The following is a 21,165-nucleotide window of genomic DNA, read 5'->3' on the forward strand; positions in this document are numbered from 1 at the left end:
TGTAACTTGGTTACTAGAGCAGGAGCGGTGTAAGCCTTCCCCCCCCCCCCCCCCCAGTGGACTTGACTGAACTTAGAACCAAAAATAAGCGATCTTTGCCGAGTGAGAAAGGTGGCAGAAAAAGCAAAGATGGTGTGAGCTGTTTTTGTATATTAGTGTGTAACAATAATTGTGGTGTAAAATTAAAGTGTAACTAGGTTGGATTCAGTGTTTTGTGTACTTCACTACAAGCAGTTTAAGTTTCAAAAATTTCACTTGATTTTATAAACCCATCTACTTATTTAGAGAAAGGTTCTTAAACTGCCAGAGGTAATAGACTCCAGTTTTCAATTTCCTGTTTTAAAGATTGGTTTTGTCATTTTTCTGTGGTCTTTCTTTTATCCTACCTCACTGCTCTATGCTAGTTTCAATATAAAAGGGATTTTCTGGCCAGCTGTTCTCAGCTGTTTCCATATTGGTTTGTTTGTGTAGGCAATGTACATACGGCACATTTGCTGTTTTCCTATTTTAGCCTATTGCTATTCCTCATGTTTCCTCATCATTCTTGTGATGTTATTACTTGGACTAAAAGCATTAAGGATAAACCCTCCTGTCTTCCTTGAAACCACCTGCAGTTCACTGATAACCCCTTTATGATTTGGATCCCATGTACGTACTGCATATTTCAGGATTATTCTCTCAAGTGATTGATAATCCAGCTCCGTAATCTAGATACTGCTGATTGCATTTTAACACTGTTATTACCAAGGTGGTGATGTGTGCACTTGAAAATAATGTCCCTTATTCACTTATTTTTAAATGTGAGTCTACATTTTTTGTGTATTTATTTTCAGATGGCTGCCAAGTGCCCATTTATGAATTGTATTTAAATTGGCTAATAAATTATATCCTATTCAGAGCTATGTTTTTCTTTCTGTCCACTGTACTAGTTGCTGAAAATGATATGCAGCTACTACATATTTATTTTTGGCAAATTGTTGATCCAAAAGTGGCCCCAATAATTTTAGACTGCAGACCTATGCCTCTTAGGTTCTAGTAGAATAGAATACTCCCATCCCCTCGTTCTGGATCACCAGGAACTGGGGAGAGAGTAATCATTTATTGCAATCCAAATTATTTGATACATGCATAATTTTGTTACAATTAATTTATCTATTACTACATTAAATATTACACTTATGCCTACTCACTAATTACACCCTATCTCTAAACTGTAGTTTTCAAGACCAAAATAATATGGCTTCCGATTGAGATAGCAAAATCCAGTTATGCTACAAACGGTTCCTTCTGCTCCATTAATCATTCAGAATTCAAAAGACTCATCAGTATGCTGTGACATGGCTACACTCCTTTATCATCTGCTGCAGTAGCAGGACCACTTCTTGAAGAAGTTTTGTCAGTGAGAGAAATAAGTGTTCCAAGGATTTATTTGAGAATACAGTTTGTATGAGTTTAGATGGATGGTCAGATGTGCATTATGAGCCGTGGTGGCGATTAGGGGGTGGGGATGGGCAATTTGTGGAGAAAACATTACTTTCTTAATTCCATTTTAGCCATCTAAAACTAGGAATTTTTTTTTTTTTAAGCAATTTGTACAAGTCCTGTTGTCTTATCAGCTAATTGTTTCCTTTATTTTCTTTAATTATTAAAAAAATTATTAGCAGAAATACGCACAAAATGTGGTTCATCGCGGCAACCTATTCGTATGATGCCACAGCAAGTAGTGGAGACTTTGCATGTGCTGCGGGGAAGTGTAGAAGGCGTATATTTTTTGCCAAGGCCATGGACACTAGAGCCCTGCATCAACACATTTTGGTTGAGTGTGAGCAATGGGTCACTTTCTTGACTAGTTCACCACTAGATGGAGTGAGTGTGCAAGCTTGTCACCCAACAGTGAACTAGGAGCGAGTGATGCTCATGGTGATAGAGGCACACTCGTGGCAATAGTTACTTAGTAAACATGGAATGGGGAAACTAAAAAGTTGGTGAAGGATAAACCTGTAAGTCACGAATACAGTGTAAGGAAGCGAGTAATCCAAGGTGATCTGTGAGAACAGTTTTCTATTTTAATCAGTCATTCAATAAATCAATCAGTCTGCAATGCCAGTACACTATGTTGACCATTATCTTGCCAGAAATGCAATTGGTGATGACGATCCACTTTGGTGGAGTAAAATCTGTACCCTTTACTCCAAACTTGCAACAATTGCACTAAGAATATTTTCTATTCCTGCGTCTAGTGCAGCAAGTGCTGTATATTTTTTTGTCAGAGAGAAGCTCTTTTGAACCAGAGTGAACAGTATTTTGTTGTTGCACAATAGCTGCATACCGTTGGTTCGAACCCCACCATTGGCTATCGTGAGAATGATTTTCTGTGATCTTCCATTTTCACTTCCAGATAAATGCTGGGACAGATCGTATTCATAGGCCACAGCTGATTCCTTCCACCTCCTTGCACTATTTCATTCACCATCGTTTATTTTATCTTCGTTAGCTTCTCAACCAAGGTTGACATCAGGAAAGGCATCCAACTCTAAAAATATGCCATATAAATTCATCTCGCCTTATCTCTGACCCCGTATCAAAAAACGAGATTAAGAGGTAGACGAAACACAATAGCATTGTTAAACTGATTTTCTTTGCGTTGAAAAGATTATTTTATTTTTATTTAATTTAAAGACATCATTTAATGAGGAAATTACATTTAAAGTTTGAAGCAATGGGAAAAGCGCATATTTAATTATCATTGATAGAATAATACAATGAACATAACTTGTTCATTTTTCTTACTCTCGTTCATTATTTTTAAATTATTTTAATTATTCAGTTATTTTATATTATTATCTGTTTTACATAATTTGATAATTTAAGGTCGGTTTAGTGTACAGTGACAAAGATACGTATCATGTTTATTTAATATTTACAAAATTATAATGGCAAACAAATTAAAATATAAGAAATTGAATAAATAAACTTAAGGAACAGAATTTACTATTTTATTTTGTTGTTTGGAGTTATAATTTCTATTTTTTCAGAAGATAATGTTTAAAATGATAGTTATATTCAATGTTGTATATAGTAGCAAAATTTCCTATTTACTTTTCATTGATTCAGTGTTAGTAATATGAAATAGGCATTGAGCATAAAATATAAGGAATAAAAAAGGCAAATCGAACAAACGTAAATGTTATAGCATTATTTTACCACTTTATAATAAAAATTCAAATGATTTTCAGTTGTTTCCTACGATAGTCCTTTTCATGAACATTGTTTACTCATCAGCGTGCTTTCAATGAATATGAGCGAGTGAAAAACATATACTGCACTGCTCTAATGGACACTGAGGTACGATTCACCTGATTGTCACACGCATTTATCAGTCTGGCAGTCTCTTTAAGTGTCGGTTAGTTTCTTAGTGTGTAGTCAAATACTAAACTATTTTTAATTGTATAATCACACCGTACTTCTATTTAATTGTAATTCGTGTGTAATGTTGTTTCTTTGGTGAAAGTTTTATTGTATGGTATTGAATCAAAATCTCAAGAAAAAAAACTATTACTGCACTTAAGTTGGAAAACTGTCAAGTTTTACCTCTGTCGAAATTCACTCAGCATAAAAAAAATTATACCATTTTGTAGCTCCTCGTTTTTTTTCCAGTACACATACAGCATTTTGTACCATCGGTTTGTCAGGAGTGAGACGTTTTGTGGAGAATTATGTATTTAATTCATCAAGGGACATCTCAGGATCAGTGTGCTTCACAAGTGGTTGGCCAATACCTAGTGACCAAAGATGTCGCCATGTGGAACCAGTGTTAATATTTTTGTTTAAATGCCAGAAATAATTAAATTTCTTATGTCAAAATACTAGTTTAATTCGGTTTCCAAGAAAACAGAACTGCTCATGTACGTTAACTGTGAGATCTGTGAGAAAACGGACGGTCAGTAGTTAGATGTATTGCTTGCTGGAGTGTTTTTTTGGGATGTGAATAATGAGTGCATCTTTCCATTTAACTGGGGTATTGCCTGAAGTAAGGCATGTATTTAATAAATGCGTAGTAATAGGCAATATTATATTGATTATTTAGGTCACAAATGAAACAGGAATTTCATCAGCTCCTGTTGCATGAGATTCAACTGACATAACTTCCGTTCTTACTTCATGCTCTTTAATGGTATGAAATTCAAATAAAGTATGGACTAGAGATTGTTGCTTTAATATATTGTCAATGGTGTTTTGTACTGTCGATGTGTCAGGAGTGAGACGTTCCGTGGAGAAATATGTATTTAATTCATGAAGGGACACCTCAGGATCAGTGTGATTCACTAGTGGTTTGCCAATATCCAGTGACCAAAGATGTCGCCATGTGGAATCCTTGTTCATATTTTTGTTTAAATGAATGAATGAAAATGAAATCCACAGCCTGTTTCCAGTCATTTGACCGGGTCAGGAATGGAATGAATTAAGGATAGGAAATGTGCCGGCTGCTGAAGCCTGTCGCACTCCTCTGGAGCAATGATAAATGACTTGGCAGATGAAGTGAAATGTTGATGTAGAGTGTTGCTGGAATGAAAGATGACAAGGAAAACTGGAGTACCTGGAGAAAAACCTGCCCCGCCTCTGCTTTGTCCAGCACAAATCATATGGAGTGACTGGGATCTGAACCATGGTATCCAGCAGCGAGAGGCCGGTGTGCTGCCGCCTGAGCCACGGAGGCTCATTTTTGTTTAAATGCCTGAAATAAATACATTTCTTATTACAAAATACTGGTTTAATTCGGTTTCGAAGAAAACTGGACTGCTCATGTATGTCAGCTAGTTGAGTCTGCTTATAGCGTCCGTGCGATGCGTCTCATACTTTCATTATAGTCTTAACATCAGCAGTCATCTAAGGACAGAGTGGACATATTTACCCTCACACTACGCTTGGGGGCATATTTGTTGTACAATTAATGTATATGCGAATTAAATATTTCTATTTTCTCATCAATGTCACTCTTTGTCATTGTGTTATACCATGGACAGTCTTGTACATCTTGTCTCACTTGTGTTAAATTCATGCTTTTAAAGTCTCTAAACGTTACATATTTCGGTTGGTAATGCTAAGTATATGAGGTTATGTTTAGATATGTCAGGAACAGACACTTAACCGTGGTGAAGGAATTTTTTTGGGCTATTTGTTATTCCTAGGTCTATGAATGTATCAGTAATGTTAATTGCTTTACGTCACACTAACTACTTTTACAGTTTTTGGAGACGCCGAGGTGCCGGAATTTAGTCCCGGAGGAGTTCTCTTACGTGCCAGTAAATCTACCGACACGAGGCTGACGTATTTCAGCACCTTCAAATACCACCGGACTGAGCCACGATCGAACCTGCCAAGTTGGGGTCAAAGACCGGCGCCTCAACCGTCTGAGACAGCCCGGCTATGAATGTACCAGCGGAAATGGTGGGAGTATAGACATGGTGGGCGGGTTTAAGCAGCAATATAGTCATCTCACAGGATTTAAGTGTTTTGTAGTTGTAAGGCATCGTCTGGATTAATGTGTGTTAAAGTCTCCAAAAAGAATCATGTGCTCATACGTTAGTAATAGTCTCATTAAGCTGTCTTCTAAGTCATGGAAGTCCCGCACTGTGTCAGAAAGCTTATATACTGTACTATACCTACCAGTATTTTTACAGTATTGACAATCACCTCTGCAAACATACCGGGTGGCCACAATCAAAGTTATGGTATTCAGCACAGTACAGAACGGGCTGTAATGATCGCATGAGCCTGAAATTTCGTAGATGTGCTAACTAAGCAATGTGCTCGCAAATTATGCCTCAAGAGTTTAGTTCCAAGCTTTGTCACCAGGCAAAATATGGTGCTGTAAGCAATGGTTGGGGTCACAAAAAAAAAAGGAAGGAAAGATCAAACACATAACGATGGTTCTGGGAGGTTTATTAGCATTTATGATTACAAACACTGTTGAGTAATTACTTCCGAACTCAGCAACATGCTGCATCCATAACACAACGTGGTCGACAGTTGCCCGCAGCTTATATTCCCTGGCCACATGTCTACTTCCACGCACGCCAGAAACCAAAGGGCAAAGTCACGGCATTGTGCAACATCTTGGGATTTCAATTAGTAAATAGTATGAAGTTTGCAGGGATACCAGAGTAAAATGCGCCGCAAAATCTTGTGAACTGTTGACTGAAGTAGCGACAATTCATGTGACATGACATTACTTGTCATAGGACCTCTTCTCTGCTGTTTCTGTCGATGATATTCCTGCAGCGTTGCTATTGCTGCCATTCTGATAAAAGAACTTCACTGGTAGTGCACGGGGTATCTTCCCAACAGGCATTACGTTTAACACAGAAAAGTTCAACTTACTTTGCAGTGAAGATTCACTTCACAAAAGGAATCGACATACGTCACCAAGCAACAACCAAGGAACTGACACAGCACAATTCTACCAGAAGAACATATTGACATCAGAATTATGGAATATTGCATGTTCTGACCACGTACAGCGCCATATTTTTGCCTGGTGGCAAAACTTTGAACTAATATTTTTTGGGGCATAATTCGCGAGCTTATATTCTTTAGCATATATACGAAATTTCAGACTCCTACAAACATTACAACCCGTGCTGTACTGCTCTGAATACCATAACTTTAATTGTGGGCACCGGTACATTCAGGAGCAGTTTTTGTAACAGGAATAGACGTGTGTATAACTGTACTCTTGAGCATGGATTTACAATATAAGGTAACCCCATCACCTCGTCTGTCCGTCTTATCATGTCTGTGAATATCATAGCCAGTGATATCGACCATACTTGAGGAGATTGAACTACGGAGCTAACTCCGGACTGTCTTCAAGAATTGCCTTCAGTTTGCCGAGGTGATCAAAGATGGACTGTCTGTTGACACGACACGCATACACGATGGAGTGTGGGTAAATGACTTGAGTTCCTTCTCTAAAATAGTTTGGGTAGAATGGGTGGGAGAAAAGGGTGAGAAACAGGCTGAAGCAAGCCATATCCTTCCAGACATATGTTCAGGTGAGAGGGCTGTGATGGGAGAGTGAACGGGAGGGGTGTCTGTCTGTCTTACTGCTGGGTGCTGAGGGTTGAGAGAGGGAGCAAGGAGGGGGACTTTCAATAGCACTTCGTAACTCGGGCATGCTAAAGGAATGAGAAACCTGTGGCTTACTTTAATTTCTTCATACATACAATATTCCAGCTGATTCGCACACACACATTCACAAATGTATACTATATTAAAAATCAATAAACTACATCGATTGTATATAGCTCACTTGTTTCCTTCATCATACTGCTTGATTAATGAATGCAATTCCACGAGTGTGTTCACATAGAACTTCTTAATGTCGGATCCTTCTATCATGGCTGTACATGTTGTGCACTCCAAATGTGTCTCATGCTTTGTTCAATATGTCCTTCCTCAGCCTAGTGAGGGGTTCAGTTATAAGTAGTTTGGTGCCTTTCAGCTGTTGCTTAGCGCACTAAACTTGATACCACTGGTGATAGCGGGGGAATTACACTATGATAGGTCTGTTTCCTGAAGTAACTACGTCAGCAGTCTATCGATGGAGTCCATGGCCAGTTCAATTTTTAGTTTACCATGGATGGTTTTCTTGACCTTCCCATAAATTCCTTGTTAGGTGTCGTGCGCCACTCCATGCAGAAGATAATTATGCGTACTGTACTGCTCCGCTTCGTCACTCCTAGCCTTCTGAGTTTCTACCCGTTCTCAATATCAACGATGTTACTTTCACAACAGAGAGTTCCGCGCAGATAGAATTTCGGAAGGTTCGGAAGTCCGCTTCAAGCATGGTGATAACATTGCTAGGGTTGTTAGCACTGTTGGTGGGAGCAAACATGGCTTTCTCCAGGCAGGCTTCGAATTGAGCCATTTGCTTTTCAAAGCCTGTAATTGTTTCCTTCACTGCTTTCAGAGTCATTGTTACACACATGATATGTTTATATCCTAAAGTTTAAAATTACATTCAATTGCGGTTAGGACTTGCTGGTTTTCTTGGTGTTTAGGCAGATGAATTTCGGACCACACTTACACACGTTTAGCTCTCAGCGCCATTATCATGCTGTAAGAGATAAGGATTTATTTGCGAATACAGCTTGTATGAGCTTTGAAGTCCATTGTGTGTTACATTGACCGGTGAAAACAGGGACATAACACAGCTGGTACATCTGGGCATCCCAACACACATGCGCGTGCACGTGCACACACACATACGTATACATACACACACACACTCACACTTAAGTGAACTTGCAAACAATTCAGTGAAAAGTTGTTATTGCAAATTGAAGTGTAATATGAGAAACTTCATTACAGACAATGCAAGCAGTATGGCAAAAATGAGGTCTCTCAAAGAAAGGGGAGGTGTTGATGTAATTATGTATGGCTGCTCTGTTCAGATTTTGAATATTCTCACCCAGGATCTTACCATGGACACCTCAAACATAAAGGAATATGTAGTAGAAATTGTGAAATACTTTTGTAATAATAACTTTACCAGTGCAAAATTTAGGAGTGAAGGAAGGCAATCATTAATCTTGTATAAATTAGTTTGATGGAATACATTGTCTGACTGCCTTTAATCTTACATTTAAAACTGCCCGCTACTTATGAAAATTTGAGAAGAAAATAGAGACAAAGATTCAGAATTCCATTACGAGACGGGTTAGTGACCTTCAAATAAAGTGAAATGCTGAAGACGTTTTAAATGTCTTAAAACCAATAGCACTAGACCCAGAGAAGCGACTGTACCATTGGACAAGCAGTACAGTGTGGAAAAAACTAAAATATAACATGGGAGGAATTACAAATGTTAAGAAAATCTGGAACTAATGGCATAATAAACTAAGATGTTTGAAAAATGTTATAATCAAGCATTGGCTGCACCACATTTTCTGGCGTTCATTGTTCACCCAGAATTAAACAACTCAGAATATATTTTACATCCATCCGAGCATGAATGCACATTTAAATTTGCCCAGGAAAAATATGCGGGAACTATCAGTACTTGTGAAATATCAAGCAAAATCTCAATTCTTCATTCCATTGTTCACCGCTGAAGTGGTGCAGGGTCTGTCTGCTTTGCAGTGATGGAAATCTGAAGAAAATGTTGTTGGTAATAGGCAAAGTTATGCAACTCTTCAACAGCTAGAGCTCATCCGCAGGTGTAGAATGTGTTTTGTATGTTTGGTGGTGTTTGTTCAAAGTTAAGAAACTGACTTAGTGTAGACAAAGCTTCCAACCTTGTGTTTTTGTATAAGCACTTCAATAAAGAAACTATACATCTGACTGAAGATGAACTAGTTTAGAAATGGGCTTGGTGTAAACAAAGTTTTTTGTCTTTGTTTTTATTTAGAAGAATAAGTCATGAGACTGAAAAACTGTTTTAAAATATGTTGTAACATAATACCCCTATTTCAAAATATTGTTAAAACACAGAATTTAAATTGATATTTAATTATTCATCTTAGGTATTGTACCAGGAAATTATTTAATAATAAACCACGACTAGATATTTTGGAGAGTAAAGGTATTTTAATCACAGGGCACACTGGATGTAGACGTGGAGCTGGGTATAGAGAGAGGTCCTAACTACAATGAGTTCCAGATTATTTAAACTGAATTTATTCACATAAGGATCACCTTACAATTGTGCTGGTTGCAGTGAAGTTGTCTCCGTACATTCTCCTTGATGAACAGTTACCCAACCATGGAAACACGATCCCTCATGTGCAGCAACCAAACCATGGAACCATAATCCCTTATAGGCAACAACCAAACCATGGAAACACGATCCCTCATGTTCAGCAACCAATCCATGGAAACACGATCCTTCATGTTCGGTAATCAAACCATGGAACCACGATCCGTTGTAAGCAGCTATGGATCGTCGTTGATTCTTGAAGGTCCCGGCGCATGGTAACCACTCACTGCTTATGTTATGCAAGTATCCAAATTTAACTGTTCCCCGAGTATCATAATGATTCACATAAACCACAGCACTTTGTGAATGATAATTGTTGACTCGGTTCTAACTTAGAACCCAAACATAAAATTAGAAAAATAAGTTGTACTTGAAACTTACGGTAGCTTTCCTCAAGAAAAGAAAAAAATATATTTTGGTTTCTATCACAAGTCCCTCAACGAGGTTCAGCTTACTGAAAATTTGTAAGTATCATAACGCCGGAATTATTCTATGTTCCACACTCGTACATCACTTAGGCATAATTTTGCCCTGCAGGCTGACTTTTTATTGTGCGACAAACTAACATCGCTTCTTCCCGGTGTGAATTGCTGTCAGTACCCAGAGCGATGGCCTTTTTATATAGATCTAGCTCTGATGTTATGTTTTATAAAATCTTCGGTTACGTGAATGATGGTGATCCACGAAATATCACTGTAATATTTGTCACAAATGGAAGATAGTAATTGCTTTTACTCAAATAAAGTCTCAAATTCCAGGTTAATTAAGAAATAATACAAAATATTTTATTTTAGAGAATACATACTTTACTGCCTTACAACAACTATTTCTGCTACATCGCAGCGCTTCCGTAAGTGTTTTGTTAGTCCAACACTCTCGTCTGTGATGTCTTTGCTCACTGAAGTTCTTTGGTGTCGTTTTATTGATTTTTCTCATTCGATGTAATTTGGTGGGTTGTCACTTCATGTGCATTAACTGATTCATTAAACGATTTATCGGTCCACGGATCATGCTATTTTTCAACAAAATACCCGCACTCCCATTCGCTAGAAAGAGAGCTCATTGGTGCCAGCCCTGGACCTCAAGAAGAAGAAGAAAAAAACGACGGCGTGAGCAGCGGAATGCAAGACATATGGCCAAAGATAACAAAACTCAAGAAAGAAACAAAAGACGGCGCAAGCAGCGGAATGCAACACCATGGACTCCTATTTACAGCCAGTAAATACGTATACATATTTCTTGCTAGTAACGACGGTATTTCTTAATCAACCTGGGATTTGAGACTTTATTTGAGTTAATCAATGATTACCTTTCGTTTGTGACAAATATTACAGTGATATTTCGTGGATCACCATCATTCACATAACCAAATCTTCAATACCTCTGTAATCCCTGGATCGATTTTGGAGAAATTAATATGAGGGAGACTTTTGAAATGTGCACTATAAGATGCCATTGTTTCTGAATCGATACCTCAATTGGTTTAGGATATAGAAAAATTTCATGGATGTTTCGAGACCGTATGGCACAACCTGTCCTTGACACAGCGCTGGCTAGGTGATGATGACAGTAGTGTTGTGCAAGCTGACTCTTTTCTCCTGCAAGACTTTGTTTTGTGAGCACTTGAAAAATACGTTCGCTAATACTTTATAAATTCTTTATGGCATATAGTATTTAAGAAGTACTTGATGTATGGTCAATCCTGGTACAGTATGTACCAAATAAACAATGAAGTGTAGACCAGTCTGAAAATAATATTAGTAAAAATGTTAAATTGAATAAAAATATGATATAAATAAAATAATTAATTTTGATTTTTAAAAATAAAATCATAATTTTTTTGACACCCTGGCACCAACACATGGAAGATTTTTGGCGACACAAGGACACGACCAACTCGCTTGGTGAACCAGTGCAGTAAATTTGTATAATATGAAATACAGTGTTTAATGCAAGTTTTAAAATATCCACAGGTTGAAAACAAATTGCATGACACAGCAAGCAAAACAGTCCAAAAGGAGGGCTGTGAAAATGTTTGTGCAGAGTTCAACTACAATTCTGGGAGTTGAAAACAAACTGCGGAAGAGCTGTGAAATGCTTGGAAATGGATAGAAAGAGAAAGGAAGCTTGTTTTAGAGCATAAGAAGAAATTTGCCACGGGAGGTGGACCGTCTCCCAGTCCACAAATATGATAAAATGGTTGATGATGTTTTAGTGGGAAAACAGCCCTTGCTTTTTGACATAGGTAACGCATACTCCTACTGAATTACTTTTATAGTAGGAATGAGTAGGTGCGGGGTTTTGGGTCTCATAGCTGTCAGGGGATATCATGGGTGTTGTTCTATCACCCCAACCCACAGGGGGACCTTAATGCATAAGATGATACGATTCACTGGCTGCCTCAAAGAAATTGTGCGCTCTCGTCTTACTTATTTTGCTTATGGTGCGAGTTAAGCTCCGCACAAATTGAGTAATATTATGAAAGGAACAAATCATTTACAAAACAGAATAAATATAAAAGTCAAGATAAAACAAAGTAGAAATTGAGAGAGATGTGTACAATACAGATAAATAGAATATTATACTCTTAAAAACAAACCTAGAAACTAGCAATAGCAAATTTCTTGCCGTGAAACCAGCATTGAAAAATTATTGCCACTAAACTTGACTTGTTACTTCTGAAGAACACACTCCCAGTTTTCACAGAGCACATCATGTTGAAAGTAGAATCTCCATACATGAAGCGGCCAGATACATGAATGGATTGTTCATGGAGTTAATGGTGGGGTTTAGCTGAAAAGATTGGTAAGCAGTTCAAAGTAAGTTTGAAATGCATTTCTGATACAAAGTTCAATAGCAGGAGTTGTGAGAAAGATGACTATCTTTTAACTGGAGTTACAAGAAGAAAGCACATTAACTCATTGCGGACCGTGGACGGCATAAGACGTTTAAGCTTGCTCCTATGCTGCGGGCCATGGACAGCGTAAGCAGTTTAATGTTCCGCGCGAAGCAATGCTGTTTATATTCCCCATCTATGCATTCTTACACCTTAGTCAGCGTTACTGGTTGTAGCAGGAAGTTGGTTGACCGTTTTGAGATAACCCTCGTGTTGAGTGGGCTCATGTTTATCTTGGCTGTTTTAGCGGGAATATCTCAGCACTTCCTCGCGCGTCAAGACAGTACTTGAGATTCCAATGCAGTGTGTGTCGTTCTTACCGAGTGTAGTATAATGGCTTATAAAACAAAGTTTCTTACGGAAGATTAATTATTATATATTGTTCACAATGATTATTCTGGTGATGAACTTATTCCTGAAATAGACTCAGATAGTGAAAGTGAGAGTGACAAGGAAATTCTGATTCCCGAATCCGATAGGCCTATAGAGAAAAGTGAAGTGCCTGATACATTATCATCCTAGTTATTGTCCACCCGTTCCACCATTTACAGAGAATTCAGGTATAAACATTCAAATAGAAAATAAGTAGGATATTTTGAGTTACGTGAGTATTTTCATGAATGACGAATTTTATCAGTATGTGTGTGAGCAGACTAATCTATACGCGAGTCAAGTGATAAGTGCGGTTCCCTGGCCTTTCACAAAGAATTCGATCATGCAATCATGGAAACCGATTAGTCCAAAATCCTGATATAAAAATGTACTGGACCGAAGACCCTGTTTTTCATACTCCGATATTTTCTAATACGATGTTCTGAATATGCTTCCTTCATATTCTTTCATTTCTTCACTTCGGTGACAGTAATCATTATGCCGAAAATACAGATAGGCTGTATAAAATTAGACATATTTTGACACCAGATATCACACCCTAAATATTTACTAGAGGCAAGCACAATGTATCATTTTTCTAACATTTATAGTTTAGGAGTAATTGTAAATTGTATTAAGTGATGCACATCAAGAGGGCCGGGCATGAAAATCGCTGGTCCAGGCATTGAAGTGTCCCGCTCAGAAGCAGGTACTGAACGTGTTAAGCGAAGAAGTGAGGCTGGCGTTTTATCTGAAATTGACATGACAGTTCTTCAGATTGATAAGAAATTTCTTCACTAGAGCATGCACCCACATTTTGGACTAATCCCCTTTTCAGGACTCTGTGGTGAAGCATGCAGAAATATTGAACGTTTCATTGAGAGCAACTATTTTGCTTTCTTCAGTGTTGCTTTTTTGTTGAATTGTTTCAAAACGTAATGGAGAACACTGACCAAGACAAACTGGAAGTGAAATTTGCTTCCTACCAAGCAGATCCATTAAATGAAGTCATTTGAAACTGGGAAATAATGGATGGAGCATGAGCTAAAATTTTGAAGTTGAAAGATGCTTCTAGCAACAATCCTCAAGTGATGTTTGCCTTTTAGTGATACCTCACAGCATTGCTTCAACTGAGCAAATATTCAGTATTGTTCACAAGAATCGTAGTAGACTTTTGACCAAATATGTGTACAAGGATACTTACAAGGAAGCCCTTCCAGCTGTAAGTCTGTGATCTGATTGAGATTTGGTACGACAACTCCAGTAGGAATTCTTTATTCAGCGATATCAAAATTAGATGCCCAATTGTATATTTAGCAACTGTTTTGGGGTGTCAAAGTTTGCTCCTTTAAGTACCATGTAGACAGGAGTGAGCGGGGGGAAGCAGACAGAGTAGGGGAAGTAATGTGTGCGTGAGAGAGGAAGATTGAAAGCGTGACACATGAACTGGCATGCCGGCCCACCTCTGCCTGCTTCCCGCCGCTAACTCCCATCTATGTGGTGCTTGAACGAGCAAATTTTGACACCCCAAAACAGGTGCTAAATATGTGACTGGGCATCTAATTTTAATATACTGTAGGTGAATAAAACATTCCTGCTGAAGTTGTCATACCAAATCTCAGGGAGATTGGAGACTTGCAGTTGGAAGGGTTTCCTTGTTAGTGCTCTCCTGGTGGAAAAGACAAAAATTTTATCATGCTCTGAGATCTGCTATTGAAAGCAGTTTTTCTGAGGAGGATCTGTGTGAGGCAAAAGAAGCAGTTGTGAAGTTCCTGCAAGAAAAGTAACTTACTGTGTATAATTTTTTCGGTTTTATCATATAGGAAGGGGAAAACTTGTTGATGTTTAAAATTGCATATTATAATTTGCCTGAAATGTCAACTCTCTCACAAGAAGCAAAGTCTGTAAATATGCTGCAAGAAAAAGAACTTAGTTATGTTTGTGTCTAATTCTTTTGTTTATTAACTTGTAAGAATAGAACAACATGTTGGTATTGTTTGCAATTGCATATTATAATTTGACTGAGATGTTTCATTCCTCACAGTCTCTTCTGAGATTCACACTACTGATGACCACCTGTGAAGGTTTGGCATCTCTGTGTCAGTGTGCTCCTCTCTGATAGGTTTTCAACACATTGAAGCACCTCAACTGAGAACAAGACTTGTGTGGGGATTGAAAGGTATTAGTAAACAAGAATTAGCTGGCAATAGAAGAGAGAAATATTCATAGGACTTCGTACATATTTCTCAAAGAGATGTGCATTTAAAAGCTTACCTCCTGAGACTCTTCTTCAAAAGAGTCCTCACAGCTTCTCAGATTATTGAAGATGTTTTCATCTATAATATCAGTACAAAATAAAGTTATTGTGTCATACCCTGTATTGATCATATTTTGTGTTTCTATGTGTCTTTATATTCGCGTATGTTATACAGTATAATCTGTTTCTTTATCTCTCTAGCCGACATAAGTCTGGCAGATTGGGGCCGTAAAGAAATTACACTGGCAGAACATGAGATGCCTGGGTTAATGTCTCTTCGTGAAAAATATGGACCTCGCAAACCACTTAAGGGCGCACGCATTGCCGGTTGTCTTCATATGACAATTCAGACTGCAGTTTTAATTGAAACATTACTGGAGTTGGGAGCTGAGGTAAGATTAATCATCACTAAGATTCGTATGTTAAGTAGTCATATTCCTTTACTGAGCTTATTTTATTCAAAATATGAAAAATAAATGTAAATGATGGGTCTCAACCCTGTTTAAAGCAACTTATGTTGCATATAAATGCATATTTCAGCCATTTTTGTTGTTTTGGTTATATTTTGAGCATTTTTGTTTGAATTGAGGCACCGTTTTAACAAGCTATACTCCCTGGTATCTAAGCCTGTACACTAGCTATTTTCTGTTTGGTTCGATTCAGTGTCACTAATCATACAGCTTAGGGATCCTACTTGCCGAGATGCCTTACAGTTACTGTTAATCTGGCATGTTGGCACTATACAATCGTGGTTTATTTTGTGATTTGCAAGAAGTACGTATTGCCACTGCTGTATTGGTGTTACGTTGCGGGTATAAGTAAAGCATATTTTCTTTTGGTGTGGGAGTGTAAATCTGTTTGGCTAATGCCAGATAAGTAGAATTGTGGCATGTTCGAATAATGCATTTAATAACGTAGTTGATGTGAAATGACGAACACAGCATTTTATTGATTACAGTCTTATTTCGTCCAATATGTACGTATAGAATTCGATTAGGATGTCTAAGAAGCAAGAAAAGTCTGGAAGAATTCCTCCAAAAAGGAAAGCAACATTACCTCCTCTATAAAGATCAGTTCAGTTCTAATGGAAGGAAATTTTTGTATTATCCTAATTTAATCTAACCTTGTCCTGTCACAACGTTGGTACGGTTTGCAGACTTAGCCTTTGTGTATTATTATTGACTTACGGCATGTGTACATGTAATATATTTACTTGTATGTATTATTATTACAGCGTGCTCTCTCTCCAGTCCGATAAATAATAGCAAAGTTCATGAAGGGAGGTGAATTGTTTACACAAGGCAAACTGTGGGTGTGGCCAGGCATTAACGAATATGAGGGAGGAGTTGGAGAGTTTGAGGGAGATAATTAGGATTCTCTTAGAGGACATGAAGGAAAGTAGGCCTCTCTCAAAAAATGTACAGGATACAGTAGGTGTAAAAGAGGGATGGGAAGGAAAGGGGGGAATTGTAGAAGAGAGATGGTCTAATGTTTTAAGGGGAAGGAGACTGCAGGCTAAGGGCTCTATTCAGGATCAAAATTCAGGACAGGTGTCTGTGAGAAATCGGTACGAGTCACTCCAGGTAGAACAACTGAGGGAAGATGAAGAAAAGGAACTGTTGCTGAGAAGCGTTAAAGTAGGAGGAAAGGGAAATGTGGAGTAGTGGATAGGAAAAGACAGGTGGAACAGGGTCATGGGAAGGAGAAAAGGGAGCAGGAAGTAGCTTCTGCAGCTGTCAGGAAAGATAGCGCTGACCAGGAGGAGAGGAGATCAAATGAGGTGGGTAGGGTTGAGGCCCTGGTTATGAGGGATTCCATTGTTAGACATGTGGGGAAAGTGTGTGGAGGAAAGGGAAACAGGGTAGAGTGTTATCCAGGAATTAAGTTGAGGCAGTTGTTGAGGAAAGTAGAAGAGAAGGAGGAGAGAAAGGAGAAGGTGGTTGTGTTTCACATTGGTACTAACAATGTAAGACAAGCATGTATAAGTACCAACAAAGTTGGGGAAGTGTGGGATCTGGTAAATGCAGCACGGATGAAGTTTAAGGAAGCGGAGATTGTTATCATTGGAATACTGTGTAGGAGGGATACTGACTGGAAGGTGATTGGGGATTTAAATGAGACTATGGAGTGGGTATGTGGGGAAACTGGGTGTAAGATTTCTAAATCCTAATGGGTGTGTAGGAGATAAGGATCTGCGCTCAGATGGCCTTCACTCAAACTGCTGTGGAATATATACGTTAAAGAAATTTATTTAGAAGGGTTATAGGGAGGTACATTCAGGAAAACGGGGTGGCCCAGGGAGCGTTGATAAGGGTACAGGGAACTGGAAGTCATGTAGGGATGACATAAAATTGTTAGTGTTGAACTGTAGAAGTATTGTAAAGAAAGGAATCGAATGAAATAATTTTATAGATATATATACTTACCAGATATTGTAATAGGAGTCGAATCATGGCTGAGAAATGATATAATGGATTCTCACGGAACTGGAGTGTGTATTGTAGAGATAAGATAGGAATAGTAGAAGGGGGGGGGGGGGGTATTCATTCTGGTGAAAGAAGAATTTGTAAGCTATGAAAGAGTTAAAGATGATGAACATGACATTCTAGGTGTAAAGCTTACCTCTAAACATAATGGGCAGCTTGATGTCTTTGCAGTGTACAGACCGGGAGAGGGTAGCGCTGGCGCTGATTCAGAATTATTTGATAAGATAATCAGCTATGTTGGAAACAATATGGAAAGGAATGTGATAGTAGGTGGTGATCTCAATTTACCAAATGTCAATTGGGAAGGTAAAGCGAACGACAGGAAGCATGACCAATAAATGGCAAATAAGTTAATATGGGAAGGGCAGCTGATTTAAAAAGTGATGGAACCAACTAGAGGCAAGAATATCCTGGATGTGGTGCTGGTAAAACCAGTAGAGTTCTATAGAGAAACCGAAGTAATAGATGGTATTAGTGATCACAAAGCTGTTTTTGTCGTATTTAAAAATAAATGTGAAAGAAAGGAAGGTATTAAAATTAGGACTATTAGGCAGTACCATATGGCTGATAAAACAGGCATGAGAGAGTCTTCAAAAAAGTAACTATGGCCGGTGGAGAAAGGTAAATAAAAATGTAAACAGACTCTGGGATGGGTTTAAAGCAGTTGTTGAGGAGTGTGAAAATAGGTTTATACCTTTAAAGGTGGTAAGGAATGGTAAAGATCCACTATATTTACAACGTAGAAGTAAAGAGACTAAGAAGGAGGTGCAGGTTGGAAAGTATGGACTTAGAAATGGCTGTGGAAATAAGGAGAAATTGAAGGAACTTGCTAGGAAATTGAATCTAGCAAAGAAGTCAGCTAAGGATAACATGATGGCAAGCATAATGGGCAGTCATACAAATTTTAGTTAACAATGGAAGAGAATGTATAGGTACTTTAAGGCAGAAACAGGTTCCAAGAAGAACATTCCAGGAATCATTAATGAACAAGGGTGGTGTGTATGCGAGGATCTTCAAAAGGCAGAAGTATTCAGTCAGCAGTATGTTAAGATTGTTGGTTATTATAAGGATAATGTCCAGATAGAAGAGGCAACTAATACTAAAGAAGTATTAAAATTTACCTATGATAACAATGATATTTACAGTAAGATACAAAAGTTGAAAACTAGAAAAGTAGCTGGAATCGATGAGATTTCTGGGGATATACTAAAGTCAATGGTTTGGGATATAATACCATATCTGAAATACTTATTCGATTATTGTTTGCATGAAGGAGCTATACCAAATAAATGGAGAGTTGCTCCAGTAGCCCATGTGTATAAAGGAATGGGTGATAGACATAAAGCCGAAACTTCCCGGCCAGTCGGTTTGGATTTGAGTTGCATGTAAGCTTTCGGAAAGCATTCTTTCTGATTATATTAGACAGGTTTCCATAATTAATAACTGGTTTAATAGAAGGCAGTTCGGGTTTTGGGAAAGGTTATTCCACTGTAGTTCAGCAAGATATAGCAGATATCCTGTATTCAGGAGGTCAAATGGTCTGTATCATGATTGACTTATCTAAGGCATTTGATATGGTAGATCATAGAAGACTACTGGCAAAAATGAGTGCAATTGGACTAGACAAAAGTGACTGACTGGGGGGCTATATTTCTAGAAAATAGAACTTGGAGGATTAGAGTAGGCAAAGCTTTATCTGTCCCTGTAATAATTAAGAGGGGAATTCCTTCAGGCAATATTATTGGACCTGTGTAAAGAAGTGGAATCAGAGATAAGGCTGTTTGCAGATGACAGAGTAATAAATAAGTTACAAGATTCTGAGCAACTGCAAAATGACCTCGATAATGTTATGAGATGGACAGTAGGCAATGATCTAATGATAAACGCGGTTAAAAGGCAGGTCGGTTTCACAAATAGGAAAAACTTTGGAGTTTTATTTACTGTGTTGATGGGGTGAAAGTTCCTTTTAGGGATCATTGTAAGTACCTAGGTGTTAATATAAGCAAAGATCTTCATTGAGGTAATCACATAAATATGATTGTAAATAAAGGGTACAGATCTCTGCACATGGTTATGAGGGTATTTAGGGGTTGTAGTGAGGATGTTAAGGAGGGGGCATATAAGTCTCTGGTAAGACCCTAACTAGAGTATGATTCCAGTGGGACCCCCACCAGGATTACTTGCCTCAAGAACTGGAATAAATCCAAAGAAAAGCAGCTCGATTTGTTCTGGGTGGTTTCCAACAAAAGAGTAGCGTTACAAAAATTTTGCGAAGTTTGGGCTGGGAAGACTTGGGAGAAAGGAGATAAGCTGCTCGACTAAGTGGTATGTTATAATACCAAAATAGTTGGTTCGTTATTGGACGTTATAAATTTTTCAGCTAACTCATTCCTGGTTGCCAGCGTTTCGCCCCAATGTGCTAAGTTCTGTTCATCAGTTGGTAAATAGCACACCTACCAAGACACATGGCTAATGTATACCATGGAGGCCACTGCGTAGGCTACTTGGAGGCACTGGCAGTGCAGTCTTGGTAGGTGTGCTGTTTACAAACTGTTGAGTCCGACTTAACAGACTGGAGCGAAACGCTGGCAACCAGGAATGAGTTAGCTGTAAAATTTATAATGTCTAATAATGGTCCAACTCTTTTGGTATTATAAATATACTCATTCGGAACAAATATTTCAGGTTCCCTATGGGAATCAACATCTTCATCATAAATGGTACGTTCCGAGCTGTCAGTGGAGAGATGGCATGAAAAGACATCAGTGGACAAATAAGTTTGATTGGTGTCTTTAAAAGTAGGAAAGATCACAATATGAAGATAAAGCTGGAATTCAAGAGGACAAATTGGGGCAAATATTTGTTTATAAGAAGGGGAGTTAGGGATTGGAATAACTTACCAAGGGAAATGTTCAATACATTTCCAGTTTCTTTGCCATCATTTAAGAAAAGGCTAGGAAAACAACAGTTAGGGAATCTGCCACCTGGGCGACTGCCCTAAATGCAGATCAGTAGTGATTGATTGTGATTGGACACCGACGAGTACGGTTATAGTAATGCATATATTAAAACAAAAGCAGAAATATATAACATTAAATTAAGTAAGGATGAGGGAGAGTGTATGTTTCCTTAATTCCTCATTAAGCTTGAAAACCGACGTAATTATGAATATCTTGATTGATTATTTATTATAATGTACTTGGGTAAGGGAACCTCCATTATTGATACTTACATTGAGGTTAGGTTATTGTTTTTTGTCTTGTGATTTCCATATGTAGCTAGTCAAGTTGGCGGCAGTGATGAGCCATTAAGAGAAAGAGAATAGGGCAGCGATATTTGTCTTCTAGTGTATAACCTTTTGCGACGAGTACTATACAATGTTATCTGCATTGAG

At 38.2% G+C, this 21,165-nt stretch overlaps 1 protein-coding gene across 1 annotated transcript in view; it reads left to right on the plus strand.

Moving 5' to 3' along the window:
• Positions 1-21,165, plus strand: part of Ahcy (adenosylhomocysteinase) — a 235,915-nt gene that overhangs the window by 64,551 nt on the left and 150,199 nt on the right. Inside the window, exon 2 of the mRNA XM_067145465.2 lies at positions 15,487-15,677. Coding sequence (XP_067001566.1) covers positions 15,487-15,677 — 191 coding nt within the window. The remainder of the gene's footprint in view (positions 1-15,486; positions 15,678-21,165) is intronic.

This window comes from Anabrus simplex, chromosome 4 (assembly GCF_040414725.1).
Source record: "Anabrus simplex isolate iqAnaSimp1 chromosome 4, ASM4041472v1, whole genome shotgun sequence".
Classification (NCBI taxonomy): Eukaryota; Metazoa; Arthropoda; class Insecta; order Orthoptera; family Tettigoniidae; genus Anabrus; species Anabrus simplex.